At 38.4% G+C, this 27,217-nt stretch overlaps 1 protein-coding gene across 1 annotated transcript in view; it reads right to left on the reverse strand.

Annotated features, from left to right (window-relative positions):
- ARSB (arylsulfatase B) overlaps positions 1–25,259 on the reverse strand; it is a 222,527-nt gene extending 197,268 nt beyond the window's left edge. The window contains exons 1-3 of the mRNA XM_037800847.1: positions 24,746–25,259; positions 8,504–8,690; positions 4,454–4,644 (exon numbers count right to left, since the gene is read on the reverse strand). Coding sequence (XP_037656775.1) covers positions 4,454–4,644; positions 8,504–8,690; positions 24,746–25,072 — 705 coding nt within the window. The 5' untranslated portion in view covers positions 25,073–25,259. The remainder of the gene's footprint in view (positions 1–4,453; positions 4,645–8,503; positions 8,691–24,745) is intronic.
- Positions 25,260–27,217: the final 1,958 nt, after the last annotated feature.

The raw sequence follows: 27,217 nt of genomic DNA on the forward strand, positions 1-27,217 counted from the left end.
AATTGTGCACTCAGAGACTGCAGTTTTGGACTTGGAGATTAGCTGCAAATTAGGGAGGTTGGTTAAGTGCAGACAGCATCAGTTTAAAGCTCAGTAACCTTGAACAAGTTACTTCTCTAAGCCAGTTTGCTTATCTGTAAAATGGTGTTGACCTCAAAGGATAGTAGAGAGAGAGTTCCCTTAAGCCCTTATCTTGTTCTTTGGGTTTTAGCTGTATCTATAAAATGCTAAGCATTAGAAGAAAACTGAGAACTTAAGCCATTTACCAAGCAGTTACATATCCAATTATCTAAAAATAGGTTTAGTTCTAGGTCTAAAACTTGCATATTTCTACAAATTTGAGAGAATGTTCCAATATCATTCATGTTTCAAAGCAAGCATGTCACTTCAAGATTTTAGAGTATATAAAAAGCCAACAGTGGACAGAGCTGAGGACAGATACCAAGGAAGATCCCCAATGCTGAGTGAAAGTAGGCAAAGACAGAAACAGGAATAAACTACATCAAAAAGGGAATCAGCAGTTGGGTATCAAGTCTGAACAGCTATATATAAACCAGAATTCAAATTGTTATCTGTACTGAGTATCCTTGGGCATTGTCAAAGAGACAAAGTGCTGGAAATTGGAAAAAAAAAACAACAACAAACAGATAACATTGTACACTCTGTAATTTGCTTTGCACATTCTATAATTTGCTTTGGTAGAGTCCCATTGAAAGACTAATTTCATGGGTGTGCTAATGCTGTTCTTAATAAAGCCATATATTGAGCCCCTTGTCTATTAACACAAACATGTGACCCAATTTTAAAGGTATTTATAAGCTAAATCCAGAGAATTTAGCTTAAACTTTAGCTCATGACACTGACTTTCTACTAGAGAGAGAGAAAGAGAGAGAGAGAGAGAGAGAGAGAGAGATACTGTTCAGACTCTTTTATTTTACTTACAGGTAAGTTAAAAGATTTCTATCAGTCATGACATACACAATAGCTTCAGTATAATAAATGTGAAAAATAGGCTCATTGATAAACCATGTTCATGGTTTGGAAGACTCAATATGGCTAAAGATGTCCATTCTCCCCAAATGGATCTATAGATTCAGTGTAATCCTAATCCAAATCTAAATCCAAACAGGCTTATTTTTGTTTTATTTTGAATTTAACAGCTGATTCTAAAATTAACATGGAAATGCAAAGGCTCTAGAATAGCCCCAAATGATCTTGGGGGTAGAAAAACAAGGCTAGAGTGCTTGTATTACCTGGTTTCAAGACTTATTATAAAGCTTTAGTGAATTTCTATACATCCCAGAGCAAACAGGCCCACTGAAAGATGTCAGATACCAAGATGGCATTGTATAGTGGTATAGGGTGGCCAAATAGATCAATGTAACAAAATAGAGAAGCCAGAAACAGACCCTCACATCAGAGGCAATTGATTTTTGATCAAGGTAGCAAGGAAATTCAATGGTGAAAGAAAAATCTTTTTAACAAATAAGGCTGAAACAATCTGGATGTACATATAGAGGAAAACCCTGCCCTCAAATAATTTGAAGCCTGCGGTGAACTGAATCCAACTAAAGCAACAACAAATCCATGGACCCTGCTCCATTACAGACTACATTGACTCAATGCACCAGAATAATGGCCTGGTAGAAGAAGAAGTCTGACCTTTCCTGGGCATAAATATTATTCACTTCAGTCTTGACTGTTTCTTTACTCAAACTGTCTGGCATTCCAACAAGAATTACAAAACATGTGAAAAAAAGAAAAACAAAAACAAAAAACAGGAAAATGGAACATATCACCAAGAGAAGAAGCCATCAATACAAGATATAGATTAAGTTTAGATGTTAAATTATCAGACAGGTAATTGAAAACAACATTAATAAATACATTAAAGGATCCAGTAGACCTAGTTCATCTGCATGAACACAGGGGAATTTCAGCAGAGAGATGGATGCTATGTAAAAAAAGAGCCAAATGGAAAAGCTAGAAATGAAACATATCTAACAGAGATGGAATAGCAGACTAGACAGAGAAGTCTAGCAGAGATGTCTGGCAGACTAGACAGAGAAGAAAAAAGAATCAGTGAACTTGAAGACAGGTCAAAAGAAATTATTCAAATTGAAATACAAAGAGAAAAAACAGTGGAACAGAGGGACTGAAATCTGGGACAACATAAAACAGGCTAACAAATATGTAACTGGAATCCCAGAAAGAAAAGAGGGAGAATTGAGAAAAAAGAAATATATGAACAGCTAATGGTCAAGAATTTTCCAAAATTGATAATAAATGCCAACCTACAATGAGGAAAACATACAAAGAAAACCACACCTAAGCATATCATACTCAAAATATGAAAAACAAAAATTGGAGGAAATCTTGAAAGCATCCAAAGTTAAAATACATTAGATACATCTAATACATTAGATACGAGGAAATGACAATAAAAATGACAGCTAACTTCTCATCAGAAACAATGGAAGCCAGAGATGACGAAGTGACATCTTTAAAGTATGAGAGAAAAAAAACAAAAACAGTGTGGAATTATGTATTCAGTGAAAATATCCTTCAAAATGAAGGCAAAGTACTTTTCAAATAAGCAAAAATTGAAAAAATTGTTTCCAACAGTTCTGTACTAAAAGAAATACTAAAAGAAGTTAGAGGCTCAAAGGAAATAACATCATACCTCTCTTTTCACCTTCTTTGAAAAAAATGCCTAGTATTTAAGATTTATAGCAGATCTGTGTTTCTATAAGGAAACAGGCAAGTCATCTAACAAAACAAAGCATTTCTAAAAAACTCTGACCATGCCCATTTGTTACCAGGAACAAGTTATTTTTAAATGGTTTGAACTATTTATTATAGTAAATCTGGCAAGAAAACTATTTTGCAATGCTTTGTTAGCTTCTACATTATTTCCACATTTTATAAATGAGGTGTAGAAAATTATTCTTGACATATTACTTTCACTTCTTCTTTTCACCAAAATTACATTAACCACCCATATGATTACCCACTTGTTTCATTTTTTTAAACTCAAATTTATATTGAAAATGTGAAAATTTTTCCTAATTAAGGACATGGCTCTACCAAAGAAATGTCCCCAATGGCATCCAAATTTGTGTGCCATCACTTCTGAGGTCAATTCCCACAAGATAATTTCCAAAACTGTTTTGTTCATAACAGAAATAAGAATAAATCTTCAAAAATAACTATTTGGAACCACTCTCATTTGTTTTGGTCCAGACCAGTGCTGTTTAACATGGCAGACACTAGTCACATGTGGCCACTGAGCACTCCAAATGTGGGTTGTCCAAATTGAGATGTGATATAAGTGTAAAATACAAACAATATTTCAAAGACTTAGTAGGAAAAAAAGGCTATAAAATATCCCATTAATGACTTTTTATATTGATTACATTTTTATGTTGACATGATATTTTGGATATATTGAGCAATATAACTATTAAAATTAATTTCATTAAAAAAATTTTTTAAACATGAGGGCTAGAAAATTGAAAATTATATATGTGACTTGTATTATATTTCTATTTGGACAGCATGGTCTGGAACAATGCTTCTCAGACTTTAATTGAATATTCTCAGCAGCTTGATAAAATGCAGATTCTGATTTAGTTAGATATGGGATAAATCTTGAGGTTCTGAATTTCTAACAAGCTCCCAGGTGATGCTACTTCTACTGTTCTCCAGCCTACAATTTGAGTAGCAAGGGATGAAATGATCTCTCTGAGCTATATCAGATTTGTGTTTATATAATAAAGCACAGATCAGAAAACTACTGCCTGGGGCCAGAACTGGCCCACCACCTGTTTCTGTAATAAAAATACTGTTGGAACACAGCCACATTCATTTGTTTGCATATTGTCTGTGGCTGTTTTTGCTCTACAGCAGCAGAGCTGAGTAGATGTGGCAGAGATTCTATTCTATGGCCCACAAAGACTAAAATATTTATTATCTGGCCCTTAACCTAAAGTTTGTCAATTCCTTAACAGAAAGTTTGCTGTAATAATCTCATCTGGAAAATAAGCCCATCATTAAAAAAGGGGGGGGTGGTGGTGTCATTTTACTTATTACTTACAGAACATGCAAATAATTCACCAAAATAATAAAACTATATTTCTACTGAAACACAATAGACACAGTACACCTCAACATGTGCTCTGGGAACCACCTTGCACCAGAATCACCCTTCAGGAGTGTCTTTTAAATGGTGACTTATGGATTTCCCCAGACCTAATAAATCAGACTCTTAGAGGTGGGCTCCAGGAATCTTCATTTTTAACAAGATTGCCAGGCTGATTCTGATACACTAAAATCTGAAAAAACACTCCCCTAGGGTTTATTAGATCTCTTCCTTTCCTGGTCTTTTCCTGTATTTATCTGAAGAAGTATTATCTCAACAAGATTTTGATATCAGTAAAGAAGCAAGACATACCTTGTCTGGTGGATGACTTGCTATTAGGGCTGCAGCCCTTTCAGTAAATATGTTTGTTGAATACATATTTTTATATCCTGCTGCAACTTCTTCACCATCTCGAAAATCAAGAGCACATCGTGTGACATTCAGGGCCTCGATTAAAGTACAACGCTCATGGGAATAGTAATCTTCACTACCCAGGAGATATCCTACAACAAGAATGGAAGATGAAAGTCGTCAGCATAGCATAAAACTTGTTAAACAAACTAATGTTCAGCATTAATTGCTTAATGCAATTGATTACCCATGACAAGGCTAATCAAATGACAAGGCTAATCAGACCATCATTTCTAAACATCTCTATATATGATAGCAGAAGGCCCTACAATATTATTGTATAACACTTCAAATCCATTCCTCACTCAAGTCTTAGAACACAAGCTCTATCATATAACTCAAAGCATATAGGTGATTCCAAGTAAATACGTTAAAAAAAAAAAGATCAGTTCAAATTCAGGGAAGGTAATAACATTTGGTCCTTGAACGCTATCTAATGGCAAAAACAATATATATTTAACGTGATTTGTTCCAAGTTTTTACTCTGAGGTGATCATGTAAATGAACACAGGATTCAAATAGTGTTATTTACATTCTGAGACTGGCTTCAAGGTTATTTATTATAACGGCGCTAGCAGGATTCATCTTTAGTCAGATGCTGACACCCACTGGTGAAAGACACAAACCCTTCCAAATGGAAGATCTCTAGACATAAAAGAGCCAAAAGATCAAACTAAAATGCAGCACTCATATTAGATGTTTCTACCTACAATGATCTCAACTTCTCCCCAACTTTAAATATTATTAGCTGCCTATCCCACCATTAAGCCCCAAAAAACAAAAGGGTGGGTGGATGGATTTTCTCAATAACGGTTGTTTCAGCAAACGTTCCTTATTTCCCTAAAATGTTAAAAATAAGCTGATAGTGTGATTGCATTTACATGAAATGTTCAGAATAGGCAAATCTATAGATAGAGACAAAAGACAGACATTGATAGGGACAGAAAGTAGGTTAATGGCTGTCTAGATAGGGGTTGTGGGAAATGGAAAGTGACTGCTAACGGGCATAGGGCTTCTTGTTTGGAGTGATGAAAACGTTCTAAAATTGGATTATGATGATAGTGGCACACCTGTCAACTCATTTAAAAAACACTGAATCTTACACTTTGAGTGAACTGTAAGGTGTATCAATTATACCTCAATAATGCTGCTAAAAAGTAATAAGCTTGCCAGACAAATAAGCTCACCTGACAAAATTGCTTATTTAACCTTAAAATGAGGATGATAAAGTCAACCTAGCCCTTTCCCTAGTCATAAGCTTTCCCTATAGTCATAATTGAGAGCCTTACACAGCTTACAAGATAAATAAATTCATTTTTAATTAATTATTCCTTTTCCAAGGTCCTGAAAACAGTTAATATCCTGGTCTTAAGGTAACTTTTTTTTATATGATAATCTTCCATCCTACATATATAACAGAAACAGAAATCTGTCGTGTTTGCTAATTAATATGTAACAGAGAAAGAAATGTATCTATAAAAATAATTTCAGCCATGGTATGGCTGATTAAAGCAATCAGGATCCTGGGGTTCCATTTGGGGCTTTTAATAATTATTGGGTGTTAGGGCTTGAAGAAATTACTTTAGGTTCTTTATCTGTATATTCAAACTGTTTTTTGTACCATTTGGGAGAATATATACATAAAATACACTTAATTAAGAGATTAATAGGATGTTATACGGGAAAAATACAATTAATGTAAACTAAGGTTTATAGTTAACAGCAACACTGTAATATTCTTTCAAAAATTCTAACGAAGGCACTATACCAAAGCTAAATGTCAATAATAGGGGGATGTAAGGGGTACGGGATTTTTCTCTTTGGAAGAAATGAGAATGGTCTCATATTGACTGTAGTGGTGAATGCATAACTTTGTGATTATACCAGGAGCCACTGATTGTACACTTAGGTTGGATTGTATGGTGTATGAATAAAACTTTTTTTAAAAAAAGATGTATGAACAATAAATATTAAAAAGATATTACAAATAGGAAGATTCCAAAAATAGGAACAATATTCATATATTTAGCCAAACTGATACAAAGCAACCATGTGACAATCGCACAGAACTTTTCATCTTAACAGTGATTCACAAATCTAAACTTACATGCTGAGCCTAAAGAAAATGGCAGACTACGCCTTTTGGGGGAAAACAAATAGAAAATACTTCTTGAACACTAAATCTCTGACTGCTTTATTTAATAGCTTCATTGATAAATAATTCATATACCACACAAGTCATCTATTTAAAGTGTACAATTAAATGGTTTTTTGAGTATTCACAGAGTTGTGCAATAATCACAATCATCTGACTGCTTTTTAAACAACATCTGAGTCATCACAAATAGCTGCCCTCCTTGTCTATCACACTTCCATATGAATATGGGTGCTTCTCTATTCATCTAAGTCCTCGTTAGACTTCTTAATCCTCATGAAAGGATGATATCATTTCTACCAATACTGTCCAATTGAATTTCCAAATACATAAATTGCCTTTTAATCAAAAATTCAAAATACCTATAGTCCACACCCTTGCTGGAGAATACTGATACATCCTTTAGTATGTACAGGCTGTTTATTCCTATAGAACTTCCAAGATGACAAAGAGGTCTGAACACTCACATCAAATTTTTATCAGCCATTTGAAGATACCGGGGTATATCCAGGTCCATCAGGAAAGAATGCCATGATTGATTAGTGATGTCTGCTAGAGGACCCGGAAGTGGGACTCACAAGCTCTCACGCCCGAAGTCCTTGCTTCTTGATTTTAACCCTGGATTCAACAAAGCGCTTCAGAGCTGTGTGCTTCTACTACACTGTTTTAGCCTCCCATGTAATCACTTTTACTGAGTTACACTTTGGTGCTTTGGCCCTAGCTTACATGAAAGAATGCCTCAAGAAACATCTGCGAGAAAACCAACAATTTTATTACTAAAATGATGTTTGTAAGGATTCTGTCCACCTTACCTTTATGAGGACCCAAAACCAGAAATTTCTCTCAGGCCTAAGAGCCAGAAAATGCTTTACTCTTCCTAAACATCTGGTTTCCATTTATCTTACGTATAATGTGACTCTTACAGGCTTTTCCTTTTTTTGCTAAAAATGTGTGAGTTGATTGTACAGTCTGCCTAGAGCCATGCAGTTTTTGTGTTTTGTTGGTTTTTTTTTTTTTGTAATTTGGTGCCATATGACTATTTCCTCTTTTTCTATTCACCCTAATTTTTTATTCTATTTATTTTTTAATCCTTCAGTATATGTTCCTTTTTGGACAGGGTAGGTTGCAAGTGAATGAACAGATAGATGGGAGGTTGGTAGATAGTTAAATAGCTAGATGGAAAGATAGCTCAATATAAAAAGGAATTGTCAGAAAGATACATAGCTGCTGGCAAGATAAATGTGTTGTTAATTAAGACTCAGTTCATAACAGGTTTAAGGAGGGCAAATTTTAAAAACAAACGTTAGGTTTCACATTTATTTTTATAGGGCTATCAATCCATAAAATACTTCTTATTATTTCTTATTATCCTTTGTACGGTCATTTGTTACATACCCTCCCGATTGTATTATTTAATCTATCTTCCCCAATATGGTGATTGTGGGGGAAATGATCTTGTATAGGAATTAAAACAAAAAATCAACCTATATCCCCTTTTAGTAATAAGGTTCTCTGAGGGTAGAATGGTCTCTAGTGAGGAGGTAGTAAACCTTCCAAGGTCCAAGGTGGCATATAGTACCCTGGCAACAGTAACTGTCTTTGTACTGAGCACAGAGCCACGTACTGAGCACAGAGCCATGTTTATGGAGGTAACATTATAAAACAGCCCCACTGTGACGCTGACTGATTCACTCTGTGTTCAAATTTCCAGTTATTTCATTTCATTACAGTTGTATGTGTTTTACGAGATGGCTGCACTTAGTCTGAGTTGTTAAGGAAACGTGCATTTTCATTACCAAAGTAGGTGTCAAATCCTCGGCGGGTTGGAAGGCATTCTTTCCGGTACATTCCCAGGTGCCATTTTCCAACCATGTGGGTAGTATAGCCTGCTTCTTTCAGAAGCTGGGGCAGGAGTTTTTCATCCAGAGGAACACAGCTGGGCTGGCAAGGCCAGATTATTTGGTGCTGTAAACCTGTATGGATCTTAAAAAGATAAACATAAAATAATGGATTAATGTCACTGACATATTCTGGACAAGCAGATAAAGTGGCTGCCTAATTCACTGGTCATATCTGTAGACTTGGATTTTAACTCTATTCCCATATTGGCTTAAGATATATCTGAAGGCAGTTTACTCATTTAATCAAAAGAGGTAATGTACATAAGCAGGATTTGGAAAATAAATAAAAGCATTCTACAAACATCAGATATTTTTTCAACAAATATTTATCAAAGCACTATGTTAAAAACCATTAATTTAAGTTTTCACTTCCTACTTCAAAAAGTAGCAATAATATGACATGTGAATCTCTATCAAGATAAAAGTGTTCCAATTCCCACGTGCACAGAAGTAGGTGTCTGATTAGAAGCAGCTTCTGTTATCTTTGAAGATATTTTTAAGTGTTATTTAACAGTCAAATTAAACTGATGATTCACAGTTCTTATTCTACTTTATATAAACCATAATCTCAAAAGAGTGTCACCAAGATTCTTTTTTTTTTTTTATTTAAAAGAACCTAAAATTCCAAGAAGTCAAACTCTTCCTTCCGGGGGAAATAAAACCCAAGCGGCCACCTGGCCATGGCCTGGAACCTCCCACACACATAACATCGGGTACAAGGTCCATATAACAGCCTTTAAGAAATGACCACTTGTCGAGTTTGGGTTATGATATTAAAGTAGAATATCCACTGTTATGTGAAAAGGCTATTAAAATAGTCTTCCCTCTTCCAACTACAAAACTGTTTGAGACTAGATTTTTTTCAAAAACTTCAACCCAAACAACATATAACAGATTGAATGCAGAAGCAAAAGTAGCAATGTAGCTATCTTCTATTAATAAAAGAGATTTGCAAAAATGTAAAACAATATCACTCTTCTCCCTTAATTTTTTGTTTCAGAAAATATAATTGTTTTTCATGTTATTTATGTTAACATGTATATGTTTATAAAATTGATGTTTTTCAATGAATAAAAATATTTTGAAATTTTGCAGTTTTAATTTCTAATACAGTAAATATTGGTAGATACAACCCACATAAATGTAACCTCTTTAGGGTCCTCAATAATTTTTAGGAGTAAAAAGAGGTCTTAAGACCAAAAAGTTTGAGAACTAGTGATCTAATATTAGACAGTGATAGTTCTGATGAAGACAAATAGAGGGGAGGGAGAGAGTGATAGAGATGATACTTAACATAGGCAAGAGAAAGTTTTCCTGAGGAGATATTTGAGCAGTACCTTGAATAAAGTGACGGAGTGAAACCTGCAAAAACCTGGGGGGAGCGCAATCCAGGATAAGGAGTAAAAAGTGCAAAGACTGTGAGACCTGAACAAGCTTGGCGAGCTTGAAGGCCGGCGAGAAAGCCAGTGTGGCCCTTGCAGCAATCTCGCGGACTGATGGGCCCACAGCACCCCCTGCTGGCACACCGGGGCATACAGGTTGTTCCTCTCCATCCCGCGTTAGCTGAGGGGCCCTACTTGCCTAGTCCCTCTCTTCCCTAAAACTTCACCCACCCCTGGCCTTGGCTTAGCCAGGGAGGCAATCTTTGAATGAAGTGGGGCTTGGGGCTCACATTCAATTCTGCACTGGGCACTGCAGATTTCCCTAGAGCAAACAGGGTTCTGGGAGACACCGAATTGAGAGGGCCGGTTCTGCAACTCTCTCAGGCTACAACTCTCTGGTGCCCCACCAACTTTGAGGTGAGTAGCAAGCAATGTGTTACAAATAGCTGTTAAAGTATGTTTGCAAATGATTTACTTGCTTTATAACATAAAGCAGAATAGTATAGAGCTCAGGGAAGTAAATCCCAGCTCTCTCGCGTACTAGCTTGGAAACCTTGGACAATAACTTCAGGAACTAACGAATTTCAATAACTTCAGTATCTTAGGATCATCCAAGTTTCATTCAGTAACTTAGGCTCATCTATAAAGGAAGGATAATAATAATATCTACCTCCTGAGGTTGTTTGGAGAATTAATGAGGTATCGTATGATTGTCACAGTAGTAACTGCAAGTTATCAATAACACATCACTCTCTCACCTGCATTTTAATATGCTTTCTTGAGAGATAACAGGCTGCCCCAAGAGTGTTTTTAGTACATATGAACATCACATAAAATGTACCTGGACTACCAAACTATGGTTCTGGTTAGCTAAATATCTTATCTCTGATTTTCTCAGACTTGAATACTGGCTACTCAGACCAGGCAGATTCAGATTTTTTTTGTCTGTTTGCTTTTGCTTTTCAACATTTGGCCATAAATAGATAAAGACTTTAAAATTTACATTGCTTTCCTAATTTATTATAAGCTACTATTAAATAGTTTTCTCATAAATGTTGACATTGTCTTGAATTTTATTTTTTGCATGTCTTCCCAGACCCAATGCTTTTAGAAGTGCACCTCTTACTGTCTGATTTTATGATAGCTTTCCATGCCCTCATGAAAGAACCATATGGAATGCCTTAAATGTTAAATTCAGTGAGTTTATTTTGGGGATGATGGATAAGTTCACTATCTTGATGGTGGTGATGGTTTCACGGGTATATATATATATGTCAAAACTTATCAAATCATACACTTTAAAAATGTGCAGTTTACTGTATGTCAACTACAATAAAGCTGTTTAAAAAGTTAAAGTTTTCTATTAATATATTTTTTATGCCTCTCCTAGAAATCATAGGAAGTCCACATTGGCTTAGGTGCCAGATGCCTTCCATTTGGCCACCAAACCCACTCTCTGCCTCCTCTGTCCAGCTCTCTACCCTGGGAGGCTGAGCTACATGGACCAAATCAAAAGTCTCCTGCACCTTCTGACTGGGTTCAGCCAGTGGGGAGCCCTGGCAGGAGATTAGGAAGTGAGTGGTCTGGACCCAGCTGTATTTCTCTACTGAAGGTCATTCTAAAGGCAGCCTTCTCTACCCGACTCTCTCCATCTAGGCTCTGGCACCACTCCTTCCTTTCCTTCCTTCTGGCCTACTGGTAGTAACAGCTCCACTGGGCTACTGCCTTTGAGGGTCACACCTTTTAAAATAGTCCCTTTGTGAATGAACCCTCCCTAATATATCCTAATTTGAATGTGCCATCTGTTTCCAGCTGGAACCCTGAATGATACAGCATGTTACAATAACCAGGCTGGGACACACTGCCCTCAACTAAAACATAAAAAAAAACAAAAAACCACATATATAAAAAATATATGTATATATATCTCCCCAAATCCAAGAAGGGTTCTTTCCGTGGTTAGCCCTTGAAGTTTACTCAAAAGAAAATCTAAAACTTCATAATATATACTAATTGGCAACAGAGCAAGACAAGTCAATATAAAGATAATATTTCATGCAATCCAAAAGGCCCAGTGGAGATAAATGCTGTGTGCAAATTTTTTAAAATGGAAAGCTCATCCATCACAGGCAGAGAATTAACTCTGATCTCTAGAAAGCACTGCCAAGGGATGGTCTGCGATTTGGTTTTCCTAAGCCGTGGGCCTCTAGCCAGGTGGTCAGCTGAATCCTGCCTTCATTATCTACAATCATATGGAGCAGGGAATTTGTTCTTTTCAGTCCCTGAGAATTTATTTGACGGAGCACTTTTATGACATTACTGGGGAAACGGAAGCCAAACTCTGGGTGACAGCCAAAAACATGGTCTTGGTCTGTTCAAATACTATTTGAAGTAAGGAAGCTGTAATGTGTAGAGAAGCAGCAAATAGGCAAATGCCGACCTAGTTCCAACCCAGTATTTCAGCTTAGCACTGAACAACAGAGCCACACCATGCTTGGTGGAGCAGGAAAATACACTTAAACAGGGCACTAGTAAGAATCCAAAGAAAAAAATAAGAATGCTAAGCTTCTACCATAGAGCCTGTAAACACAACGGAATCTAAAATAATTACATTGTAACAGCCATTTTCAATGTTCAATGAATAGGTATGGACGCAGAAAGTCCTTTCATGAAACATATAAAAGTTCAAAGGGGTTACCTGCTTATCTACTATATGTGACTGTCTCTTCTCCTTCATCAAAACATATTCTCTCTCAATAAACAACTTCTCCTAAGATTCCCTATACAAAGACAAAGGGTCTGCAAAGTACTGTGAAGGAACTGACTTGTCCCCGAGTTTCTTTCTGTAAGATAACTGACGAGAAATTGTTGCTTTTATGATTTTCTTGCACATAATTGATTTGATCCTGTGAGTTCTTTCTAGACTCAGAAAGTGCTAACAATATAGTCTCATGGGCTTAAAAGGGAAAAACCAACCTGTGGGTGTACAGGGGGAGGTGGTTCCCACAACAGAACCTCTTACAATCCCACCTCCTCCAAGAAGGTTCAGGTAATCTATATATTTGTTATCTCTTTGGAAGCTCAGAGTACAATATTTCAGTTACATTTATAATAAACTGTCTTAGGGGCTAGCTAAACCACTGCTACGCATATGACAATAAATGTTATTTCTCTCCTAACCTCAGTAGTGATGAGATAATATCCAGTTGAACAAAAGGAAGGTTCTGTCCTGCCAGTTTGATGCATACTAGATGAATTCAAACCCTCAATAAAATGTATTTGTGCAACACCTCCTGCTACAGTACTTAGGAATTAGAAAAATGGGCAGCTCTACCTTATTACCTTACACACCAGAAAGCCTGGAGGGAAGCTTCATGACTGGAACACAACCTCAGAGCAGGCTGGTGGCCAGCCAGAGGTTCAGAATTTCCAGCCTATGGCTTGCTCTGTACACTGCAGGTTTGGACCATAGTCAAGTACCACTCCTACCACCTTGGGGTTTATTCCTGGAGATGCCTCACAAAAGAACAAATGGATAGCGGAAAACCTGTGCCCTCCCTTTAAGCCTTCTAAAAAGCGGTCAGCTGCCCATGCTGCTGAAGCCAAGATCTACAGAACACATATTATGTGTGTTAGGAGCCTGGGTTTGCCATCTGGCCTGGTCCTTCAGTACTCAGCCTGCAGAACTGGCTGGTGTCACTGACAGTTTTAAGAGTCTATTAATTTTGGTGTTGATTAGTAAAGAATGCAAATCTCTGACTAAACCTACCAAAGGGACACCATTTGTAAAAAGAATAAAGAAGCCAGAAATTGTTTTAGTGCCTGCCTCTGTTTAAATTACAAATCCAACAGAAACTTCAAAATGAAAGAAAAAGAAAATATGGCAAAACTGAGAGCAAAAAAAATCTTTAGCAAGGTGGTATGATTAAGGAAAAATAAATAAATAAATAAATAAATGGTCTATGGTCAAATTCAGAGAGTAACACTTATGCTCAAAGTGATTCTTGAAACAACAAACCTCATAAGTCAAATACAATGAAATCCCACAGGTCAACTGGTCATATTCTAATCAGCCCCAAACTTATTTCCACATTTTCTCACTTTCAATTACTTGGGAAGTAAAATATGTAAAAAATGGAATGGCTTCCTTAAAATATCTTCATTATTTGCAGCATAAGCCTTCGGACTCCTCCTTTCCTTCTGGGAAACTCCTCTTGACTCTGGCTATAGTTGAGAAGGACACTTGGGGCTAGTGAAATGGAAGAACCCACTGGAGCAGGCATCTGCAGGGCCCTCTTGTGTTTTTGTTGGAGTCCATCTTGCCTGTCACTAGGGAGCTAATGCACCCTTTGTTTCTCCCCCTAACTGAGCAAAGGAAGAAGACAAGTACTTTCCCTTTGGAGCCACCTATGGCCTCTGGGCTGCGTGCTCCTCTTATCCTCTGCTCTGTGATGGCATTGCCAGGCGGTCCTGTGAACACACCCCTGTGCGACATAGATCCTTCCCCAATCCCTCTGTGCTTCTCTTCCATCCCTTACCCTGTTTGGGCAAGCCTGTGATGAAGAATGGGAAGGCAGAGCACTGAGGACAATGAAGAAAAGAAGCAGGGGTGAGGGCATCCTCAGCCAGAACTCCTTCCTCTTTCCATGCTAGAGTATGCAATCCCTATTCTGCCTGCCACTGTGGGTTTCGCCAGCTTACATTCTTGAAGTAAACATGAGAAAGTAACAAATTACCTGTGATGCTCCTGCACAGCCTGCTTCCTATATTTCCTGTCCAAGGTTCTGCTTCAGGGGTGAGGAAAAAGCCTTGAAAGTGCCTTGTCTGTTTATCAATATGATTTTTTTTAAATGTGACTTGGGTCCCTTAAGAATGAAACCTTGGAGTCATCCTTCATTGCTGCTATTCTCTGTCAAGGTTTATAGAGTTCTGGTGGACTGGGCCCTCAGTCCCCAAGGTTTCCAGATGAATACCAAAGTTATTTTTCTTTACATTTTTCCCAAAAGGAATTGTTTCCATAAAGCACTACCGCTTTTACTACCCCTTAACCTTTTTAATTTCTTTCAAGAGAACCAATGGGACTAGAGATTACATGTCAACCCTAAGCAGTTTAGTTAAGACAGTGAGCTCTTTGAGGAAATGCTCTTGTGTTTAAGTGCTTAACACATTGATTCATTTAGTTGTTTAACATTGAGGGCCACTCCATGCCAAAGACATTAGATTGCAAGACAATTTAATGGAGAAGTCAGATGCCAGAACCAACAACCACACTTAAATATGTGAGGCTATGGGAATACAGAAGTCGAATGAATATTTTGAAGTGAAAAGCTAATTTGTAAGAATATGGGCCTAAAAGCAATATACAAATTCTAGTAGAAAAGCGGAAGGATTTTTAAACTAATTTTTTAAATCTTAAAATTTTACACAAGGGGAATTGAATATAAAATCTATTTGCTTTATGCATAAGGTATCCCTGGAGAATACCTAGAAACTAATAAAGAGGGGTACATATGCAAAAAGGGGACTGGGAGACAGAATAGATAATTTTTTACTATATATCTCTTTTCGAATCTTTTATATTTGAAACATTAATGCATTTCCTAGAGACAATTTTAAACAAGTTTACTCATTTAAAAAAAGGGAAATAAAAATGTAATTCTAACTGTAATTATATGTATGCAAAGAATGCCACATGGCATTTTATAGTAGTTTCTTAAAAGATACACATTTAGAATATCCCTAGATCAGAAAGATAGATATATAATAGCCTTTAATGTAGTAGTATTATGAAAAGAGAGATGAGGAGAGTTGAAATTTTAATATTTTATCATGAGCAGGCAGCATTAGCACAAGGAGACCCTGCCTCCCTCCCTGAGCTCATCACATGCTTCTCCTACCCATTCACTCAGCTCCAGCCTCACTGGCCTTCTCTAGGTTCTTAGAACAAGCTCATTCCAGCCTCAGGGCCTTAGCTTTTGTTGCTCCTCCCCTCTGTGTTAAACTTTCTCTCCCAGGATCTTCTCATGGCTGACTCCTTCTCTTCATTCAGGCCTCAACTTTGAGTCACTATCACTGTACCCAAATTTATTTTATGCCCTATATTTATCAACATGTGAATTCACTGTATTTATCCATTTGTGTTTATTTCCTTCCCCTTGTCCCCAATTGATTATAAGCACCAGGAAAGCAGGCTCCTTTTCTGCTTTGTTTACCGCTATAATCCAATAGTCTAGCACAATGCCGGGCATAAATACTTGCTCAATAAATATTTGTTGAATGAAAGAATGAATAATGTATCATACTTAATGGTGATAGACTGAAAGCTCTTCCCCTAAGATCAGGAACAAAGATGTCTGCTCCTGCAAATTCTATTTAACATTGCACTAGAGGTCCTAGTCAGGGCAATTATGCAAGAAAATAAAATAAATGTCATCCAGATTTGAAAAGAAGAAGTAAAACTACCTCTATATGCAGATGACATGATCTTGTACACAAAAAAACCTAAAGAATACATAAAAACACCATTAGAGTCAATAAATGAGTTCAGCAAGGTTACAGGATGCAAGATCAATATACAAAAATCAGTTGTTTTTTCCATACACCAGCAATGACAATTTGAAAATGAACTTTAAAAAAGCAATTCTATTTATAAGAGAGTAAAAAAGAATAGAATATTTGGGAATAAATTTAACCAAAGAAGTGCAAGGCTTGTACACCTACAAAAAATTGTTGAAAGAAATTGAAGAGTACCTAAATAAATGAAACAACATCCCATGTATATGGATTGGAGACTTAATACTGTAAAGATGTAAATATTCCTCAAATTGATCTGCAGATTCAATGAAATTCTTATCAAAATTAGAACTTCCTTTTTTTAAAGAAATGGACAAGTTGATACTAAATTCATATGAAAATGTAAGATATACAGAATAGCCAACAATCTTTAAAAAACAAAACAAAGTGGGAGGACTCACAATTCCCAATCTCAAAACCTACAACAAAGTTACAGTAATCCAGATAGTGTGAAACTGGCTTAAGGATAGACATAAAGAATGGGATACAACTGAGAGTCAGAAATAATAAATGTCCATGGTCAATTGATTTTCAGCAAGGGTGTCAAACCATTCAAAGCGGAAAAAATAGTCTCTTCAAAAGATTGGTCTGGGAGGGGGATGGCAAGATGGCCGCATAGAGAGGAGTGGAATTTAGTTGGTCCCCTGGAACAATTAATGAACAACCAGGAGCAACTAGTAAATAATCTGGAATAACTGCTGGGGGACAACCGTGACTGTCCACACATCGTACACTAACCTGGATCGGGAGGAATGCCTGAGATTGCAGCATAAAATCTGTAAGTAAAAACTGCAGAAATGTACTGGGAACCCCCTTCCCCCACAGCAGGCTTAGCTGCAAAACTTCACTGTGGTAGACAGCAGCACTCTCCCAGAAAGTGAATATAGCTCAACGGAGCTCCAACTGGGGTTTTAATTAACAAATGTGAACTGCTGAATACAAGCTACAAACCTCCAACAAGCAGACAAAGGCTTTTAGTGACTACTGACCTTAAAGAACCAGAAGACTTATCTGTCCTGGGAGAGGGAGCCCAGAAGACCAGGTGTTACCTCTGTCCGACGAGTGAAACTGAGGGGCCGTGTACTGGCTCTAAAAGGGGGCTTTCTGTACCTTTTTCTCTCTCTTAACCTGAGGGGCTCAGAGGAAAGAGCCGTAGCCATTTTCAGTGGAGAGAGCCTCAGCCATTTTCAGTTTGCAGCACTCTCACCCACACAGGGGTGGAGATAACAAAGTCAGAGAGTCAATTCAAATGGAAATTATAACTCCCTAGGTGGTGTATCTTCCCTAAGAGTAAGGAAGTAGGGCCCAGATTTCCCTTCAGAACCAGACCCCAGAGCCTGGGGGAAAACAGCCAAAACAGAAATGGAAGTCGCCCATCTCCTTACACCAGTCAAGAGTGACAGGCTAGGAAAAGCACAGTGACTGGAAACCTCACAGGAATGTCCGTCATTTCTCTAAGATACACCCTGAATATAACCCGTTCTGGTCTGGGAAAATCTGACTGAGGTAACCAAGGAAACCAGATGCCTAGACAACAGAAAACTACAATCTCTACTAGGAAAAATGACGATATGGCCCAGTCAAAGGAAAAAGCTTACACCTCAATCAAGATACAACTGAGATATTGTTTCACTTTAATGAAACAATCTATTAAAGATTTTCAAAGAAAATCAAAAACCAAATCAACAAGTTCAGGGAAGAGTTAACAAAAGAGATGAAGGCTATACAGTAAACACTGGGTCAACATAAGGTAGAAATCAAAAGTTTGAAAAAACAACCGGCAGAATCTATGAAAATGAAAGGCACAACACAAGAGATGAAAGACACAATAGAGACATACAACAGCAGATCTCAAGAGGCAGAAGAAAACACTCAGGAACTGGAGAACAAGAAACTGAAATACCACACACAAAAGAACAGATAGGGAAAAAGATGGAAAAATATGAGCAATGTCTCAGGGAATTGAATGACAACATGAAGCGGATGAATGTATGTGCCATGGGTGTCCCAGAAGGAGAAGAGAAGGGAAAAGGGGCAGAAGCAATAATAGAGGAAATAATCAAATGAAAATTTCCCATCTTTTATGAAAGACATAAAATTACAGATCCAAGAAGCACAGCATACCCCAAACAGAATAGGTCTGAATAGGCCTATGCCAAGATACTTAATAATCAGATTATCAAATGTCAAAGACAAAGAGAGAATTCTGAAAGCAAGAAGAGAAAAGCAATCCATCACATACAAAGGAAGCTTGATAAGACTATGTGTGGATTTCTCAGTAGAAACCAAGGAAGCAAGAAGGAGTGGTGTGATATATTTAAGATACTGAAAAACTGCCAACCAAGAATCCTATATCCAGCAAAACTGTCCTTCAAATATGAGGGAGAGTTTAAAATATTCTCTGACAAACAGACGACGACTGAGTTTGTGAAGAAACCTGTGCTACAGGAAATACTTAAGGGAGCACTACAGACAGATAAAAAAAGACAGGAGTGAGAGGTTTGGAACACAATTTTGTTCAGTAAGTACACTGAACAAAGATGACCCTGAGTATCTGATGAACAAAGATGACTCTGAGGAAGGTTAGGAGCATGTGGGACACCAGAAGAGGAAAGATAAGGACTGGGACTATATAACTCAGTGAAACCTAGAGTGCTCAACAATTGTAATAAAATGTACAAATATTTTTTTTACAGAAGGGAGAACAAATGAATGACAATGAATGAATTAAGGTGTTAAAATAGGGTTGGTATTGGGGAAAAAAATACAACCAATACAAACTAGAGACTACAGTTAACAGAAATATGTATTATGCGTCCTTTAATGTAACAAAGGCAATATACCAAAGCTAAATGCCTTTAAATGGGGGTCATAAAGGAGGGAGGAGGGGTATGGGACTCTCGGTGTTGATGATGTTGTCTAACTCTTTTATTCTACTTTAGGTTAACTCTATCTTTCCTTTGTTGCTTTCTAGCTGTCATTTTTTTTTCTCTTTCTTTTTCTTTCACTTTTTTCTCTTTACCTTCTTTGACTCTTCCTCCTTCTTTGTGGAAGAAATAGAGATGTCCTTATATAGACAGTGGTGATAGTGGTGAATACATAAATATATGACTATACAGGAAGCCATCGAGTGTTTACTTAGGACAGAAAGTATGGTGGGTGAACAAAACCGTCTTTACAAAAAAAACAGATTGATAAAGAAACCTTGAGGGCACTATATTGAGTGGTATAAGTCAGACACATAAGGACAAATAATTGCAGGGTCTCACTGATATGAACTAATTATAGTATGTAAACTCATAGACATGAAATATAAGTTACCAGGATATAGAACGAGGCTAAAGAATGGGGAGCAGTTGCTTATTATAAGCAGAACATTCAACTAGGTTGAACTTAAGTGTTTGGAAGTGGACAGAGGTGATGGTACCACGTTACTGTGAGAATAACTAACAGTGCTGAATGGAATGTGAATGTGGTAAAAAGGGGAAGCTTAGAGTCACATATGTCACCAGAAGGAAAGTTGGAGGTTAAAAGATGAGAATGTATAAAACAGTGAATCTTGTGGTGGATAATCTCCATGATTAACTGTACAAATATTAGAAATCTCTTTCATGAACTAGAACAAATGTATGACACTATAACTAGAAGTTAGTAATAGAGGGATAAATAGGGAAAAAATATATACCTATTGCAAACTATGTACTACAGTTAGCAGTATTTTAACATTGTTTCATCAATAGTAACAAATGTACTATACCAATACTATGAGTCAATAATGGAGGGGGTTGGTTAGGAGTATGGGAGGATTTGAGTTTTCTTTTTTTGTCTTTATTTCTTTTCTGGAGTAATGAAAATATTCTAAAAATTGAAAAAAATAATTGTGGTGATGGATGCACAGCTGTATGATGGTACCGTGGGCAACTGATTGTGCGCTTTGGATCTTTGGATAATTGTATGGTATGTGAACAATCTCAATAAAATTAACTTAGAAAAAAAACTACACACAATGTCCAGCATTGTCAAGTAAATTAAAGCATCTCCATTCTGTGGGCTTTTATGCAACTGTTTAACAAAGTAAATAGGCATGTGGCACTTAAATTAAATTTTGTTCATATAATACCAATGAGTGAAAAATTAAACTTAAACTACAGCATGTAGAAAAACAAAACAAAACGAAAGATTATTCTGGGACAACAGGATATCATATGGGAAAGAACAAATTTTGACTCCTACCTTAACATGTATAAAAATTGATTCAAAATGGTTCAAAAACCAAAATGTAGGAGTGAAAACTATCAAACTCTTAGAAGAAAACATAGATGTAAATCTTTGTGACCTTAGATTAGATGACGGTTTCTTAGATACGACAACATTTTCCACCTATGTGAAATACCCAGAACAGGCAAATCCATAGTGACAGAAATGGTGGTTGCTATTTGCTAGGGGTAAGGAGACAGTGAGTGGATGTTTAATGGATATGGAGTTTCCTTCGGGGTAGATGAAAATGTTCTAGAATTAGATAGTGGTGAGGATTGCACAACATTGTGAATGTACTAAAAGTCACTGAATTGTATACTTTAATATTGCTAAACACGAATATTGCCTCAATAAAAAAATTAATGAGAATATGCTTTATGTAAATATGTAGAACAGTTTCAAATGTTAAGTTAAAAATTCACGAAGTACAAAGCAGTGTGAAGAGTATGCTTTCATCTCTATGAAAAGAGAAGAAGGGAATTTCTATATGCATATATGCTTGTATATGTATAAAGGACTTTTGGAAGGATATATACAAAACTGACAGCATTGATTGCCTCCACGATTGGGGAACTGAGTAGCTGAGGAACAAAATGGGAGGGAGATTTTCATAACTTTTCAAAACAGAAAATATATAGATTTAAGAAAAATATTTAGGAAAATGAATGAATGAATGAATCATGGGGCTATGGAAAGACTGCTAACCTCAGTGTAGAGACCTGAATTCTAGTTCTAGGATCGATCAGTATTTACTTACCTCATTTTAGGCCAGTCACATGGCTGATCTGTCTTCTCCCCCTGCCCCCACCAAGCTCTATGCATTTTTCACCAAAACATGCTGATTCTAAAAGGTTCATATATGAGGATTCGGAAAAACTAAATGCCTTCCTATAAAGGTTGAATTCATTCTCCTGTGTAAGAAAGTTCCAAGCAGTGGAACAAGTACAATACGCTACCTCTAAGATGCAGTGTTGGCCAAAATTAATCTCTCTTTCTACCAGTAGAGGGGACGACTGGTTATGATAATGTGCATTTGCCAACATAGAAACTTGCCCTATTGGACACAAGAGCCTTAGACTCAAAGACATTTCAGAGATAGAAGCAGCCTTAGACTTCAGTCCAACTTCCTCAGATGAGGAAAATGAAGTGCATTGAGGTCAGGGTATGACAGAGCACAGACAAAAACTCACACTGCAGGCCCTCTTAACTCATATCTATGACCTGAAAAAATAAAACTCAGGATTTCTTGGGAGTACAAAGCTCAATCAGCCAGTCTAGGTTTTTTTTTTTTTTTTTTTTAATCACCATATGCTTTTGTTTCCCCATTATGGGAAAGGGGTCTCTAAACATTAACTTAAAGCATGACTGCCAAAGTTCACAAATATGACTAATTCTTTAAAGTACCTTATTTTGAAATAACAAATTTCCTCATTTAATTGTCTAAAATCATGCACAGTGACTCCTTCAGAAATAAAACCTTTCTACCTATTGTCCTTTTTCACTTAATATAGGCAATTCCTAACTGAGAAATACAACTGGTTAATTTTTTTAATTGAGTTGTTTAGGAACAACCCAAATCCAAAAATACAGGGGAATATTGAGCAGCTCTTAAGATAATGTTTTTAATAACTCTAAGTAGGCAATGTAGCGTAATGGTTATAAGCACCAACCCTGGAGCAACACTGCATAGTTCAAATCCTGGCTCTATCAGCCCTATAACCCTGGGCAAGTTTCTTATACTCTTCCAGCCTCGATTTCCTCATTTATAAAATGGGGATGATAACAGTCCTACCTGCTTTAGGGTTCCTGTGAGAATAAAATGAGTTGACACACAAAAAATGCTTAGAACTGTGCCTGCATATAATATCTGAGGGCAACCAGGCTCCTTAACTTTCTCAAAAATACTCCTTAAAAAGAGGATGTTTGCTAAACCTAAGGCAATTTCTAACTGGATCTCTCCAACTGTAGTAGAATAAAATGAGGGGGCAGTGAGAGTCAAGAAAAATATATGGGGAGGCCAGCCTGCTTTAGAGTCTGCTATGCTGACAGGTCTGTAAACCATTTATGCCTAGCGTCTACATCACCCTTCCTTTACTTCTTAACCACAGGGTGCTCTAAACACTAGCTTTTTCCTCCATGTATGAATGTTGGTGACTTCAATAGTAGCCAATTATATGAACGGGTTTTTGAAAGTGTGGTATTGACTTTCCTGCTCAAGCCTGCTGGTGGGGGCAAAGAGGAAGTCAGAGGAAGACTGGCCCTCCCATTCTTTTGCAATCAGAATTCAGTTCTCTTACTTCAGAGCTAAGGCAGAACCTTTGCAGCAGGCCTTGCCTGCCCTCCTTTCCCTTCTTTATTCCCAAGCTCCTTTACTCTTAGGAAGTGCCCAAGGTGAGATCTGTATTAGAGTAGACATTCCTGACTAGGCCTAGGGGCCAAGGTCAGAGCTTGTACTTAAGGCGCAAAGTACTTAGGGCTGATGGTGAAGGGAACCATCCTTTTATACCCATCTCAAACTCTGGTTTCTTCTCCATCCTCAGTAAAATGCTCTTTTTTTCTCTTTATAATAAAGTCTTCAGACCACTGCACAAATCTTTATCACAGGTGAACCCTCTCTTCTCTTAATCTCGGACATGAGTAAACTCCCATATTCTCTGGTTGATGTAGACAGGCTAGGCTTGATCTGAAAGGCAACATGATACAGCCGTGAGAGCATGCCCTATGCCCAGCACAGTAAGGCGTAAATACTTGTTGAATAAACAGTACGTACACATGCAGACAGGCATGTGTTCTCAATCACTACCCACTTAATTGTATTTAATACGGTCATATTCACATCAGGATCTTACAAAAGTTTCAATCTTACTCAGATCAAGGAAAAAAGAGTCCAATTGGAGAGGTCTGAAATGGCGAGTGGAGGATGCAGGAAAGGCAGAAGACCCAGCTTTACCACTGTCTAGCTGTGTGATTCTTAACATACTATCGAACCTATTCAGGCTTATTTCCTCACCTGTAAAGAGAAATTTAAAAGATAACAGCTACCTCGTGGGCCATTACAAGAATTAACTTTAGAGCAGTATAAAGCACTATACAAATGTTCTTGATATTCTTAGTAGTCTAAATAAACATACACTGTCTACATGGATACCTTTCTATTAACCTAAGAGAAGCTTTTAAAGAAGATTAAAGATGCTCAGAGTTCAATATAAGGTTCAATCTGAAAGGAATGTCAGCAAGCAGACACACAAAAAATCAACCTGCATAGGTTTCATTCCAGAGATGCTAAGAACCTGGAAAAAGTACTTTGACTTTTGGTCAGACACTCCTAACCGCTGGGTTCAAAGGGGGCCAAAGGAGCACTCATTGCAGACTTTTTTTTCATTTTAACTCTCTCTTTGGCTTTTCCTGCGCCCCCTGCCTTTCCCTGTTTCACTTTGGGCGCCTGGCACTCTCCCTCTCAGTGATCCCACTTTAGGACCGCTCCGCAGGATCCATTCCGATCCTTCTGTCTTACCCGCTCGCAGTGTTCAGCACCTAATATTCCCTAGACACTCCCTCACCGACCTTTAGAAAACGAAAGAAAGGAAAACAACTGCTAATTGGCCCCGCTCTGCGAAGCCGCAGAGGAGGAGCGCTCCCGCGGGCGCCCTGGAGCCGGGCATGCGCAGAGGCCGCGGCGGGGCTAGGGGCCGGGGAGGAGGGAAGAATCCACAACCTGAAGGAGGTTTCCCCTCGGGGACCCAGTGTGGGAAACCGACCCGATTGCCACCCGCACTCGGGCCTCCCGGGCCACTTCAAAAAGGGCTCGCGGGACGGGACGGATCCGGAGGGTGTTCCTTCGGAAGAGGAGAGCCGCGGCCGGGGACAGAGGCGGAGCCGAGGGCCGGGCGCCGGGGGCTGGCCGGCCGGCGGGGGCGTTGCGTACCTGGTACCGGCCGGTGAGCAGCTGGCTCCGCGACGGCGTGCACAGCGGTTGCGTGTAGTAGTTGTCCAGGAGCACCCCGCCAGCGGCCAGCGCGTCCAGTTGCGGCGTGTGGATGCCGGAGCCGTGGAAGCCCACGTCGTTCCAGCCCAGGTCGTCCGCCAGCACGAAGACCAGGTGGGGCGGCCGGCCGGTTGTGGTGCTCGACCCCGGCAGCGGCAGCAGCAGCAGCAGCAGCAAAAGCAGCGGGAGGACAGTGGAGAGGAGCGGCCGCTGCGGGCTGGGGCCTCGGAGCAGACTCGCCGCGCAGCGCGGGCCCATCCTTCGCATCCCACAGCCCCGGCTCCTGTGGCCCCGCCAGCCCCCGGCACCGTTTATAGAATCAGGAACTGGGCGACCCAGGCCTGCCCCGCCCCGGAGCGGGACTTCCACCCCCAGCGGTCCGCTAGCGGGCTGGAGGGGCCCAGCGCCGGAGCCCCGCCATCTCTGCCCCTGAACTTCGGCCCGTGTGGCGGGGGAGGAGCCAGCGGAGAAGCAGCCCTGCGACTCCTGCTACCCAGCTCCGGGAAACTCCGTGAATGGATGGGGCCAAGGCCCGCATCTCTCCCAGTGATAAACTTTGTAAATGGTATCCTAAAAAAGGAGGAGATATACTCTTTTTAATTACTCTTCACAGTTTACAAAGCATTTTCACGTCCCTCATCTCTTTTTTCTCCTGCAACAACTTTGACAGCTGGGCACCTTAATTATGCCCATTTTTTTTTCCAGAAGAAACAAGATTGTTAATGGTTGAGTCTAACAAACCCAGTTCTGACTCCAGATCCTGAAGTATGACTTTTTCCTCCCATTTTAACCATTTTTAAGTATACAGATCAGTAGTATTAATTACATTCACAATGCCGTGCTACCATCACCTCCATCCGTTACCAAAACTCTTTGTCATCAGAAACAGAAACTCCCCTAAACAGAAAGCAGTAACTCCCCATCTCTCTGTCCCACCGGCCCCTAGTAATGTTTAATTTACTTTGTCTCAATCACTTTACTTATTCTAGATATTTCTTGAGTAGAATCATATAATATTTGCCCTTTGTGTCTGGCTTATTTCACTCACTGAGCTCTGAGTTTTTAAAGGTGATGGCAGAATATTTCTGGCAGAATAATTTACAGCAAAAGCCTAGTCTGGAACAGGTGACAGGAAGGAAAGAGGTGGAGATCTAGATCTCATTTCAGAGTTATTTGTGAATAAGTAAGCGTGAAGCCACTTCCTCCCCCACTAGCAAACAAGAGGCCAAATGCACACACCAATTGCGCGGTGCCCTTTTAAAGGAGCCATTTTACTTTCAGGCTGCCTTGGGAGTTGTTCTTGGTATTGTGTGTCCATTGAAAAGCTCATTAGCTTGCTCCAATTTAGAGCTGGTTCCTGGCAATCAAGGAGTGAATCAAAGAAATAGCTAATTTGCCTGAAATATTTTTGAGGAGAAGGAAAAATGTTCTTACCCAGTGCTCATTGAATTGGGAACTTAGCCTCATGACTAATTCACTCCCTTTTATCCAGCACTATTTTTGCCTACTGTGTATCTGGAGAGAGATAATAGCTGTCAACAGGTGTAAGGAAAAAGATACACATTGCCTAGACAACACAGCCTCCCTGATTATCTGCGTCTGATTCCATGAGAGCTATTTTACAACTCTGAAAGTTGTGGATAATTGATAGCAATGAAAAATTATTCTTGTTTATAGAAATCCTGATGAATCCTAGCCCAGTGGAAGGCCAACTCCCTCTACCCAACACCACCACCGTGGAAAAAAGTTTTGCCTCCATTTGCACATTTATTTCAATCTTCCTGATTTGTTCTTTGGTTTGTCTTTTGAACTGGTTTTAACACCTTACCAATTTCCTCATTAATGAGGCAAATAAAACTTTTAACATAAAATCATTTATAATTTTACCTTTTTTAAAAAATTATCCTTCAACACAAGAATTGTTTTCCTCCAATTTTTTCTTTGCATGAAATAGATTAGTTTATGTTACATCCACTTTTCATCTCTAATGGAATCAATTAAACTTGAAAACAATTTTAGAATTAACTAAATTAAAAAGAAAAAAATTGAAGAGCTATCTGACTCTTATTATGTTAAAGCTTGAAAATTTCATTTAAAGACCTTATAAGAATCCTTAAAAGACAGAAATTTTTTTACTGTGGTCCTTGCATGTCCTTCTCCTTCTTAACTATTCCTCTCCACCCTTCTTGATAAAAATCACATTGCCCAATCAATAGCTGCTAATCTACAAGAACAATTCCTCCTTTGACTAACTGCTCCTGAAACTAGCTAATCTTGCACAGATCCTTCTCATGTTCTGCATTTTCGACTAAAGGCTTATGCTAATGGTGCTCTGGAAATGTGTCAATAGAAAAGTTAATTCTTGTTTTCATATATGTATTGAACACCTACAATGTGTAGTACATGATTTGA

This window comes from Choloepus didactylus, chromosome 13, assembly GCF_015220235.1.
Source record: "Choloepus didactylus isolate mChoDid1 chromosome 13, mChoDid1.pri, whole genome shotgun sequence".
Classification (NCBI taxonomy): domain Eukaryota; kingdom Metazoa; phylum Chordata; class Mammalia; order Pilosa; family Megalonychidae; genus Choloepus; species Choloepus didactylus.